Here is a 12,643-nt window from a genome sequence, read left to right as displayed (position 1 = left end):
TGTCCCCAGGTATCTCTTAATTGCTGAAGGTGTCACTAAATTGCTGAAACTGGTCCCAAACTTGCGTTCTTCCTGCCTCACCCTCCCCAGTTCCTGGGATTACAGACATGAGCATCCATGCCTGACAGTGATATGTATTTTAAAGATGAATGGCCACATATTTTATGAGAAAAGCATCACAACACTATAGCATTAAAAATAGTCTTCTGTTTATAACTATAACAATAATCAGTGAAGTCCATGATTTTCTTCCTTTCTTCCCCCCAACCCTGGTCCTGGGAATTGAACCCAGGGCACTTCACCACAGTTACGTCCTTAGTCCTTTTCATTTTTTATTTTGAGACTGGGTCTCGCTAAATTGCTAAGGCTATTCTTGAACTTGCCGTCCACCTGCTTTAGCTTTATGAGTAGCTAGAATTACAGCATGCATCATTGCACCCAGCTCAGTCTATTGGTTTTTCAAATTCTGAATAATTAGATTGCCTAGATGAAGCATATGCCACAGCAGTACTGATTGGTGATGACTCTTGGCATAAGTTAGAAACATCCACTGTGGTCTACTTTCTTTGCCTTGGTCCTGTCCTCTCCATTTGTTAAACCAGGCTACCACATTTGGTCTTGGTAAGACCAGAGCATACCAAGAGCTATCTTTTGTACCTTGAACTTCTCTGTTCACCCTAGTTCCTTCTCTAGTTCCATTCTTCACTTTCCTGATTGTGGAGTAGATTAAATGCTAAACAAATGTGGTTTGAATAGGCTCTCCCCCTATTTCATCACCCTGGCTCCTCCACTAGCTCCAGGAGTTATGAAGGATTTATTGGAGTGTGAAGGGTTTGTTGGACTTGGTTGTAGTCACTTTATGAATTCTTGATCCCAATGATGATAACTTTCAGGTACTGCAGAATTGTTATTCCTGCTTGTATTATTTCTCTAATTGTCTTCAGGAGTTATTTTTAATTTTACTTTCAGAAGTTTCTTAGGAAAATATAATTTTAGATACTTCAGATTTATGAATGTAGCTTTTTTAATTTTTAATTTTTTTTTTTTTTAGTTGTAGATGAACACAATACCTTTATTTATTTTTATGTGGTGCTGAGGTTTAAACCCAGGCAAGTGTTTCACCATTGAGTTACAACCCCAGCCACATGTAGCATTTTAATGGAATTTGAAATATTAAGATAAAAATCTGTATTTGTATTTGTATTGAACAGCCATTATTTTGGTATATATAGCATTTAACATTTTTGCTTATTTTTGTGTAGTTATGTTCACATATACATGGTCCTATGTTGTATTTATTTTAATATTATTTTAGGACGGGTTAGAACCTAGGGGCTCACACATACTAGGCTCTAAGCTACATCTCCAGCCCTTTTTGTTTTTATTTTTTTTATTTTGAGACAGGATCTCTAAGTTACTGAGGCTGGCCCCAAACTTGCAATCCTCCTACATAAGCCTCCTGAGCCAGTGGGATTATTCATTTAATTTTAATGTATTAAATGTATTCATTTAATTTTGTTTCTTCCCCAAGGTTAAAGATTGTATCTGATAATGAGTAATTATAATGCACCAATTTTAAAAATGATCTTTAAAAGAAAGCGTTGCATCTGTTTGTTTTTGCAGTGCTGAAAATTGAATCTAGGACCTTGTACTAGGCAACCATTGAACTAAACCTCTAGCCCTCTAAAAGTTGCGTCTGTAATTAACAATTATTTTTCAAGACCCTTAATTATAGGAGTGGAAAGTTATTATGTAGCCTTTTATTTACTAAATACATTGGATTTTTTTTCTTTCAGAAGGCAGATACTTCTCAGGAGTCAAAGGTAAGAGCTCTTTATGGAGTTGGAAGATTTCTTTTAGGCTTTCAAGTGTGGGGATGCATAGACCTAGTGACCTTTGGTCTTTTTGATTACTGAGCTGTAGTGAAAGGGGAGGTAAAGTTAAAATTCTTAAAAAAAGATAAAATGGCCACACAGACCAGTATGATCTTATTGATGGATTCTGAGAAAGCCATTGAGAAGTGGTTGTATATCAGAAGAAAATCTTTTTGAGTTCTCAAACAGCATCTGTTAACATGAGTACATTGTTCAGTTATAACGACAGTATTTTTATTTTTAAAAAATTATAGTTGAAGATGGACAGAATGCCTTTATTTTATTTGTTTATTTTTATGTGATGCTAAGGATCAAACCCAGGGCCTCATGCATGCTAGGCAAGAACTCCACCACTGATACAGCCCCAGCCCAACCATAGCATTCTTATCTGTTGGGATTCGTAGTCAAAAGTGATTTCTTTTCACACAGGCTCAAGCAAATTGTCGGGTAGGAGTTGCAGCACTGAATACTCTAGCAGGCTACATTGACTGGGTGTCTATGAGTCACATTACTGCTGAAAACTGTAAACTCCTGGTGATACTCTGCCTGCTTCTGAATGAACAGGAACTTCAGTTAGGAGCTGCTGAGTGTCTTCTCATTGCAGTCAGCAGAAAAGTAAGTTGTTACTTCCAACTGACTTTAACCTTTAGTTTCTGAGTTAGGGTATGTGTGTGTTTAATTGCATGTTATAACAGAAAGACTTAAAAGTGCAAAGCTCATTCATTTACTGTTAAGTCAAAGACTGGCTTTAATTTTTCTTGGCTAAAAAATGAGACTGTGGTTCTTCTCCATAGGAATATTCTCTGTGTATATAATTTACTTAAATGTTGTATCAGCATTCTTTCCCAACATTTAAAATTATAAGTCTTATCCAGATTTGGTTTGAAAGAGTTGGCTTTCTTTTTTTTCTAGTGTTCAGCAAGCCCTGGGTATATAATAAATTATAAAGTTAGTGTATTTGATTGTATAGATATAGAAGACGTTAGTACTTTGAGACTTTTGGTAATATAAAATGTATGACTGTGTTTCCCTAAAATTGGGTCTAGGGAAAATTAGAGGACCGGAAGCCCTTGATGGTCTTATTTGGAGATGTTGCCATGCATTATATACTCTCTGCTGCACAGTGAGTATCTTTATCTTTCAGTGTGTTGTAGTGTTTTGTTTTACTTATTTATTTTGGTTTTGAACTCAGTGTATGCCCAGTACAGACTGTACCATTGACCTATACACATGGCCCCACAATATGTTTTTTTTTTTTAATATATTTATTAAAAATATTTTTAGGTGGGCACAGTATCTTTATTTTACATTTATGTGGTGCTGAGGATCGAACCCAGTGCCTCGTGCATGCTAGGCGAGCGCTCTACCACTGAGCCACAACCCCAGACCCTCACAATATGTTTTTATAATTTTTATGTCTTATTTGGCCATGTCTTAAATTCCTGTAAATACTAGCAGTGAATTAACAGCATTTATGGATAAGAAAATAAGACAGTCTTGGCGGCCAGGTATGGTGGTGTACACATGTAATCTCAGCACATCGGGACTATAAGGCAGGAGGATTGCAAGTTCAAAACCAACCTCAGCAACTTAGCAAGGCCCTGTCTCAAAATAAAAAATAAGAAGGGCTGGGGATGTGGTTCAGTGGTTTTAAGCCTCTGGATTAAAACCCTGGTACCAAAAAGGAAAATAAGAATCTTAAAAGGACTGTTCAATCAATTTGAAGGTCTCTTGAAAGAAATAAGTTGTGGCCGTTGACTCAGCATCCATTCTCCCCAGAAAGCTAATCTCTTGTACTGTGTCTTCTGCTTCCAGTGATCCCTGGTCCTCCAAGTAGCCTTGGTGACCAAGTCTGATAATGCTCAGGTCTGCTGGGCCAGAGTCTATCCTAGGGCTTGCCTTGAGTGGAGAACTCCAGACACTCCCTTCCTATTCTCTTAAAGTTGTCAGTGCTGAGACTATTGGAAACAGCAGGAAAAAACTAAGATGTGGGCATGAAATACATGCTGCATACTGAAATAATGTTTTTGCTTATTTTCTTCTAGTTGCTCTGGAAAATATTAAGCATTTCCTTTAAGAATTTCTTACCAGGGAATCAAGTAGAACTGTGTGTTGTAAATAGTTGAAGTTGTTGCAACACCCTTTTTTTTTTTAAATGTTGTTCACTTACTTTTTGTCCTAAGGACAAATGAAAAAGTGTGAGATACATATGTACTACTTAAATCTCTTACTATCTTTTCTCTCTCTCTCTCTCTCTCTCTCTCTGTAGTTGTAGATAGACAGCATGCCTTTATTTTTTATTTGTTTGTTTATTTTTTATGTGGTGCTGAGTGCTGAGGATGGAGCCCAGTGCCTCACAGTGCTAGGCAAGTGCTCTACTACTGAGCTACAGCCCCAGCCCTCTTAATATCTCTTACTAATATGGCATTTATCATAGTTTACTTTCCTAAGGAAACAGCAAATGTTTTTTCAGGGATCATGTTACTTAAATGAATAACACATCTTTAGGCATGGAGGTGCACACCCAGTGACTTGAGAGGCTGAGGCAGGAGGATTGCAAGTTCAAAGCCAGCCTCAGCAACTTAACAAGACTGGCTTAAAATGAAAAGGACTGGGGATGTGGCTGTGTGGTCAATCCCCGTTATTAAAACAAACAAAAAAACAAAAAACAGAGACATCTTTAATGTAATCTCTGTAGTTACTGCTTCTAGGTCCATTTTGTAGTTTTGTAGAGACCATGAGATAGAAACTGGGGTGTCTCACCTCTGTTTATGCGGTGGATACCATATCAGACCCGGGAGTAGTAAAGTTATGATTCAGTCCAGGCAGTTAGGCTCCACGGCTTGTGTTAAAGCCATAGCACTGAACTGCTCTTTGATATCACAGAGCTAGAGCCAGATATGGTGGCGTACACCTGTAATCCCAACAACTAGGGAGGAGGATCCCAAGTTCAAGACCAGCTTCAGCTACTTATTGAGGCCCTAAGAAACTTAGCAAGACCCTGTCTCAAAATAAAACATATAAAGGGCTGGGGTAGCTCAGTGGTAAAGTGCTTCTGGGTTAGATTCCCAGTACCAAAGAAGACAAAAACCAAAAACAACCAACATCCCTAGAGTCTAACCCTATTTATCCTGAGGCTCATGTGATCTGTATTATACTCTAATGCCTGTAGGAGTCAGCTAAAATGGCTGTTGTTTATATTAGTTATTATTCATTGCTGTTAGTTTGAATAGTCCTATGTCATTTCAGGTTATATTTTGTCAGCAAATAAGTTATAATTTTTTATTTAGCAAAACTATTTTTGGATTCTACTTGATTGTTAGGCCCAAACTAAGTGATTTGGAGAAGCGAGACACAAAGTCAGGTTTTTATTATAGTCCTTTTTATATTGTCAGTGGTTGAAGGAATTGTTAAATACTCTCCGAGTCTTACCTGTATTAACAGTGCCATTTTGTGCAGCTGTTCATATAAATGTCTACTTTGTTTTATCTAGTCATGCACAGAGCTCACATTATCATCCCAAAATACTAAGACTGTATGGTGCCCAGAACTAGAGTATCTAGTGAAGGAGGAGATTGCATTGAACCATATTGCACATCAGTCTTTGAGTGTTTGGTTTTTGTTAACTTTGGTTTGAGTGGTGAGGCACTGATCACAGTTAGTTCCATTTATGGGAATCTATTGCTTCTCTTGACAGCTAATCACACTGTTCTTTCATTGTATAGAACTGCTGATGGAGGAGGCTTGATAGAAAAACACTATGTCTTCCTGAAGAGACTCTGTCAGGTGTTGTGTGCACTGGGCAATCAGCTGTGTGCCTTGCTGGTGAGCATTTGCTTACTTTCTGAAGAACTTCAGAATGTTTGAGAAGAGCATTTAGAAAATGACATTTCTATAAAGGGTTGCAGATTCCATTAATGTAACTTGATGGGGCATTGTCTTTAGATTATTTTATATGATTATATAATTTAAATTATTTTAATAGGGTTTGAATGATTGAAATTTCTTTTAACAAGTCTCAATTATTAGCAATAAACAGGCAAGTCTGTTATTCTATAAAGTTGACGTTTTTATTCTTGTGAATTTGTATGTTAATTTGCTGAGCATATTACCTATTCAACTTCTGTTTACTTGAATTAACAGAACACAAAACATGGAATCGATTAAAAAACCCTTTCCTAGTCTAACAGATATATTATTAGATCATAAAAGAAAACTTAAGTCTGATTAAACTGGAAAAATCTGCCTTTAGGGGAATATTTAATTTTGTCTTACAAGTTAGGAGATAGGGCAGACATTTGCAATTAATGCTATGCATTTATATCATTGAATGGATATTTAATAGGTCAGGTAAGAAATGGAAATAAGCCAGGTCTAAAGAAATAATATGTTTTGTTTTGTTTTTTTCACATAATTTCTGAAATGAATAGTTTCTTTGAGTTTACTATTTGAACAACAACATGGTTTGGGGTTTTATTTTTGGGGGGGGGGGTTGTTATTTTAAGACAGGTCTCACTGTGTTGTCCTGGTTGGTCTCAAACTCATGGCCTCAGTGATCCTCTTGCCTCAGCCTCCCAAGTAGCTGGGATTACAAGAATGCACCACAGCACCCAGCTAGTATCTTTCCTTTTTTTTTTTTTTTTATTTTTTTATTTTCTGTTTTGGGGTTTTGTTTTTTTTAGCCAAAAGGAAGTACAAAGTTCTTTCAAAACTGAATCTTTTTGTTGGTGCTGGGGTTCAAACCCAGGGCCTCACCACATGCTAAGCAAGCACTCTACACTTGAGCTATGTCCACAGCCCACGACTTTTTTGAGGATATAAGTTATCTGTGTTTATTACTCTTCCACTGCTCCTCTCTTCCCCAGTCTCTATCCCATCAGCATCATTAATATAGTTTTTTTCTCCTACAGGGCATAGATTCTGATGTAGAAACACCAGTGAATTTTGGAAAATATCTGGAATCTTTTCTTGCTTTTACAACCCACCCAAGTCAGGTAAACTTTATACAGATAATTTCTCAGAATTTTAGCTAGGTGAACTAGAATCTGCACTTTGCCCTTAAGTATAGCAACTCCTATTTAAAATTTGACTCTTCAGGCCCTAAGAATGAGTATATATGCTTTTTCTCTTAGGTAAAATTCTGATAATGCTGAGTGAGAGGTTTGTCCCAGGTGGCTTGGTGTTAAAGGGACTTTAAACACAAAATTTTAATTATGTTGTTATAAAATTAATTTCATCTTCACAATTTTTCTTTTGTCACACAGATTTCAGTATCCTTTCTCATGAAAAAGAAAGTAGAGTTTAGACCACTCTCCAAGGAGTGGTCTGACCCCATTGCCTGTCCTATTAATGTGTGGTTCATAGTGAGCAGTTGTTACTGATGTGTTGCAGTAGAGGAAGTTTCAAAGTCTTATAGAGATTTATTTGTGAAAAATGTAGATGATGACTACAAGGCTAATAGTCTTAATTATTTAGAATCCAAATCTTAACTGAGTTTGTTTTGTTTTTTGCTTTAGTTTCTACGGTCTTCAACTCAGATGACTTGGGGAGCCCTTTTCAGACATGAGATCCTATCTCGTGATCCTTTGCTGTTAGCAATAATACCGAAATATCTTCGTGCTTCTATGACTAACTTGGTCAAGGTATATATAAAGGGAATCTAAGCATGTGGCATGTAGGTGAATACGCATAATTATAAGATTGGCATCATTGACAGCCTTTTTGTGACCACTTAAGATCCTTTCCTTGGGCATATTTTTTATTCTTTGGGAAGAAAGAAGGCCATAAATGGGTTATTATGATTGCCCTTCTTTGTTTTAGACCATTTACATATCAAGTATTGGGCTAGGTGCTACATCAAGAGCAGTGACCATACAATATGATAGTTGCTATTCAGAAGTTACAAGCAGAATGCTTTGGAAGTACATAGGAGGTGGAGTCAGGAATATTCTAAGAAGAAATTAAGTCTAAACATTGTTCCTGGAGGTCAAATGAGAGTCAAGAAGGCAAATGAGAAGAAAGTGAGAGTGGAAGCACAAGTTATTGTCCATTTCAATAGAGTTACTCGTGAATTTTGAGGTTTGCTAAGAATTCTCATAGCTTACAGATTCTAAATCCTAATTTTAAAGCAAGAGTGTGGGGCCCATTGAAGCATCCCTTAATTGCTCAATGAATTTAGCTAGCATGTACTATGTTCTAATTTTCTGCCATGATCTTCAAACCTATTTTGAATGGAACACATGTTGTTCCATATATTTATTCCCAGTGTTTAGCATTTAATGAGGCAAATAGTTCTCAATTCTTCCTTATTGCATGCTGCATTATCACTTTATTTTGGGACTTTGTATTCATAGACCTTAAACAAAATTCAGAAGTAGAGTCTCTCTGAGGACCTTGGAAGGAAGGTATCAGCTAAAAGTGTTCTCTTTTCTACCAGTATGAGGAATATTAGAGCTGGGAATAAACTGGCTTTTGAGTGGAACAGAAGCAGTTATTTGTCATAGAATATCTAATGCAAATCTTTAACTATTTTTAAATCACAAAGTGCTTGAGTTCCTTAAGCTTAAGCACCCTTTTAATAGGTTCATTTTCATCTCCTACTCCAATTGTCTCTTTCCAGATGGGTTTTCCTTCTAAGACAGACAGTCCTAGCTGTGAATATTCTCGATTTGATTTTGATAGTGATGAAGACTTCAATGCTTTCTTCAACTGTAAGTGGTATAATCTGGCATTTCTCCCAAAAGTCTCAGAATGGCATCTAGTGTTATGAAGAGTGGTTCATGTCAGTTGGGGTTCTGATCAAAGATCCCCAAATCTGGCCCAGTGCAGTAGGACTTGTCTGTAATCCCAGCGGCTCAGGAAGCTGAGGCAGGAGGATTGTGAGTTCAAAGCCAGTCTCAGCAAAAGTGAGGTGCCAAGCAACTCAGTGAGACCCTGTCTCTAAATAAAATACAAAATAGGGCGGGAGTGGTGGTGGCTGGGGATATAGCTCAGTTGGTAGAGTGCTTGCCTTGCATGCACAACACCCTGGGTTCGATCCCCAGCACCACAAAACAAAACAAACAAACAAAATAGGCCTGGGGATGTGATTCAGTGGTCAAGAGCCCCTGAGTTCAACCTGATACCAAAAAATAAAAAGATCCCTAAATCTGGACAGCAGCGTTGTCTGGTTTCCTTTTGCAGGATTCTGGGACTGCATCCAAGGCATAGTATGTGTTCCACCCCACAAACATATAGATATGTAGTCTTTAAACACTGATGTTTAGGGACAGTAACCATATTTAAGATACCCTCACATTTTTTTTCATATTTATAATTAAATACCATCTTACCATGTGGTTTTATCCTTCCCAGAAAGAGTGGGAAAACCCATTATATCCTAATGTCATAATTCTGTTCTGGGGTTTTTGTAGCCCAATTTTCTTTCTTTTTAAAATAACCATTAAGATAAAATTGATTTACCACATACTTACAGTATATAATTCAGTGGTTTTAGTATTTTTGTGAGAATTGTGCAACTGTCACCACAAATTCATTTTAGGACGTTATCATTACCCCAAAAAGAAACCCTTTGTCCACCAAAAATTACTTCTCAGTTTCTTCATTCCTACTAATCATGTGTAACCAATAATCTTTCTTTGTTTTACCTATACTGAACATTTCAGATAAATGGAATCGTAAGTGGGCTGGGGTTGTGGCTTAGTGTTAGAGCAAGTGTGAGGTACTAGATTCAATTCTCAGCACTGTATATAAATAAATGAATAAAATAGAGGTCCATCAACATCTAAAAAGAAGTACTTTAAAAAAAATGGAATCATAAGATATGGTCTTTGGTGACTGCCTTCTTTCACTTAAGACAATTTTTTTTTTGTGGGATGTGGGGCCAGGAATTGAACCCTGGGCTGCTTAAGCACTGAACCACATCCTCAGACTTTTTTATTTATTTATTTTTATTCTGATTAGTTATATGACAGTAGAATGCATTTTGACACATCATACATAAATAGAGTATAACTTCTCATTCGTCTGTTAGTACATGATGTAGGGTTACACAGGTCATGTAATCATGCAAGCATACATAGGTTAATAATGTCCAATTCATTCTACTATCATTCCTTTATTTTTTTTTTATTTTTGAGTACAGTTTCACTATGTTGCCTAGGGTCTTGCTAAGTTGCTGAGGCTGGCTTTGAACTTGAGATCCTCCTGCCTCAGCCTTCCAAGCCACTAGAATTACAGGCATGTGCCTTTGTGCCCAGCCTTAACATAATATTTTTAAAATTCTTCCTTATAGCATGTATCAGTACTTCTTTTTAATGCCAATGATATTTCATTGCATATATACACCACATTTTATTCATCTGTTCTAATAAACTGTTATGTGCCAGTTATTGATTCATGTCCTTATCTTTGCAGCATCCCGAGCTCAGCAAGGAGAAGTGATGAGATTGGCATGTCGTTTGGATCCCAAGACTAGTTTCCAGATGGCTGGGGAGTGGCTAAAGTATCAGCTATCAACTTCAGTTGATGCTGGATCTATGAACCGTGAGTTTTTTTATTCCTAACATTGGTGAAGTATTATATCAAAACTATACATAGGAAATAAACCTGAGTCATATGTCAGAACAGTATATTAATACTATTAAAAGACAGCTGTTCTTATTCCTAGGGAGTGAGCAAATCAAAATGCTCAAAGGAGAGAACATTTCATCTGACACTACTTTTTTTTTTTTTAATTAGCACAAAACCATGTCCCTATCATTGCCTTATGGGAAGAATTGTTTATGATCACAAATATCTTAATTATTTGGATTTTCATGAATATTCCATAAAATGATAGAGAGGCATTAATTAATATTTATTAAGTGCCTCTAATGAGTTAGGCACTGTTTTTAATCGTTATATGTATATTTTCAACAGACAAGGCTCATAGAGATGAATTCAGATCCTTCTTTGATTATTCTTTTTTTGTTTTTGTTTTTTAGTACCAGGGATTGAACCCAGGGGTGCCTAACCACTAAGCCACATCCCCAGCCCTTTTTACAAAAATAAAGGACAAGGTTTTGCTAAGTTGTCCTTACTAAGTTGCTGAGGCTGGCTTGAACTTATGAGCCTCCTACCTCAGCCTCCTGAGTTGATGGGATTACAGATATAAGCAGGTTAGGGACCCTTCTCTGCCTTTAGCACACATGGTTTTCTTTGCCCAAGATCACCCTGTTCCTTCAACTCTTAAAAATCACCAAGCAGTCTCTGAGGCTGTGTTGTCTTTCTTTGTCTTCTATGTTCTTGCCATGTTGAATAAATGTTTGCATGTGTGTTTCAAAAGCCTGTTCTACAGCTGGAACTGGAGAAGGAGGCCTGTGCTCCATCTTCTCACCTTCATTTGTGCAGTGGGAAGCTATGACTTTTTTTTTGGAAAGTGTGATCAACCAGATGTTTCGAACACTAGAGAAAGAAGTAAGTAACTCCCTTGCTGACTACATAAGTTTGATCTCTTGTAAACTATCGGGGATAGGAAAATCTGGATATTCATCTTACAGGAGAAGAAACTGGGATTTAGAGAGGTGAAATAACATACTCAAGTTTTCTTTTTGCTTTTTGTTTTGTTTTGTTTTTGTCTGTTTTGAAACTGGGGATCAAACCAGGGTTTTGCAAATGCAAGGTAAATGCTTTGCCATTAAGCTACATCACGGCCCTAACATATTAAGTTTAAATAGCTAATAAATGGCAGATAGGATCAAAACTCACATCTCTTAATCTATTTAGTATTCTTTTTAAAAGGGGATGAATAGTAGAGCTTAATAGGACACAGGAGCCACAGATAGGATAACTATCACAGAGAGACCAGTGATAGAAACTTTGAATTGATAATTTGAGATATTTATCATAAAACTTTCTTTTCAGTTTATGGCTGGTAGGCCAGAATACTCATGTTGGCTTATCAGTCCCTTTCCCTTGAATAACAATAAATAGCTTAATTTTCTATACTTCATGTCACCTATCAACCTTCTCTTAGAACAGTATCTTAGCTATATCTATAATTAATCAGATAACAGTATATATCATGTTAATCTTGTTAATTAGATAAAATAATTAGTCATGGCTAGTTTTGGGGTAATTGCATCTTAGTGTTTTCTTTTTTTGGTACTGGGGTTTGAATCCAGGCCTTGTGTAAGTAAGGCAAGCACTCTACCAACTGAGCTATGTCCCCAGCCCTGTATCTTGGTGTTTTCTAGGTTAGTTGTGAACATATCTCTTAATGAAGGAAGGTGAAATATAATGCTTTTTCTCATGAAGAACATATTAACAAATTAAATCTCAGGGTGATGAACTTCATGTGCTTTTATGTTGATTCACTTCAGTTTGAAATCATGGCATTCAGAGTTTATCCCAACATGTAGGTAAGAAACCCTATTGGGAGTCTGCATTCTGCTACTAAGTGGGGCCTTTTATAGGCTGGAATTGCACTTATCTTTTTTCTTTTTTTTTTCAATGACCCTTTATTTATATATGGTGCTGAGAATCGAACTCAGTGCCTCACATATGCTAGGCAACCACTCTACCACTGAGCTACAATCCCAGTCCCAATTGCATTTATCTGATAGAATAGGTATGGCATATCAAGAAAGCTCATTGCTCATTATCAAGTCAAGGGAAATGCTTTGTTTCCTTTTCTGGAATTTAAGCTAGATGTCTTTAATGAATCTAAACATGTGGTTGTGATCTTACTTGAAGGCCAAAGAATAGAATGATAGGGTTTGTCTGGTATG

At 36.8% G+C, this 12,643-nt stretch overlaps 1 protein-coding gene across 2 annotated transcripts in view; it reads left to right on the top strand.

Annotated features, from left to right (window-relative positions):
- Xpo5 (exportin 5) overlaps nucleotides 1-12,643 on the top strand; it is a 47,588-nt gene that overhangs the window by 7,866 nt on the left and 27,079 nt on the right. For both annotated transcript variants that reach the window (XM_015487787.2, XM_048805355.1), the window contains exons 6-14: nucleotides 1,797-1,823; nucleotides 2,304-2,489; nucleotides 2,921-2,997; nucleotides 5,600-5,699; nucleotides 6,785-6,868; nucleotides 7,391-7,516; nucleotides 8,494-8,584; nucleotides 10,290-10,418; nucleotides 11,200-11,330. In XM_015487787.2, the coding sequence (XP_015343273.1) occupies nucleotides 1,797-1,823; nucleotides 2,304-2,489; nucleotides 2,921-2,997; nucleotides 5,600-5,699; nucleotides 6,785-6,868; nucleotides 7,391-7,516; nucleotides 8,494-8,584; nucleotides 10,290-10,418; nucleotides 11,200-11,330 (951 nt within the window). The remainder of the gene's footprint in view (nucleotides 1-1,796; nucleotides 1,824-2,303; nucleotides 2,490-2,920; nucleotides 2,998-5,599; nucleotides 5,700-6,784; nucleotides 6,869-7,390; nucleotides 7,517-8,493; nucleotides 8,585-10,289; nucleotides 10,419-11,199; nucleotides 11,331-12,643) is intronic.

Source organism: Marmota marmota, unplaced genomic scaffold (genome assembly GCF_001458135.2).
Source record: "Marmota marmota marmota unplaced genomic scaffold, marMar, whole genome shotgun sequence".
Lineage (NCBI taxonomy): Eukaryota > Metazoa > Chordata > Mammalia > Rodentia > Sciuridae > Marmota > Marmota marmota.
This window is presented reverse-complemented; position numbering and strand designations above follow the sequence as displayed.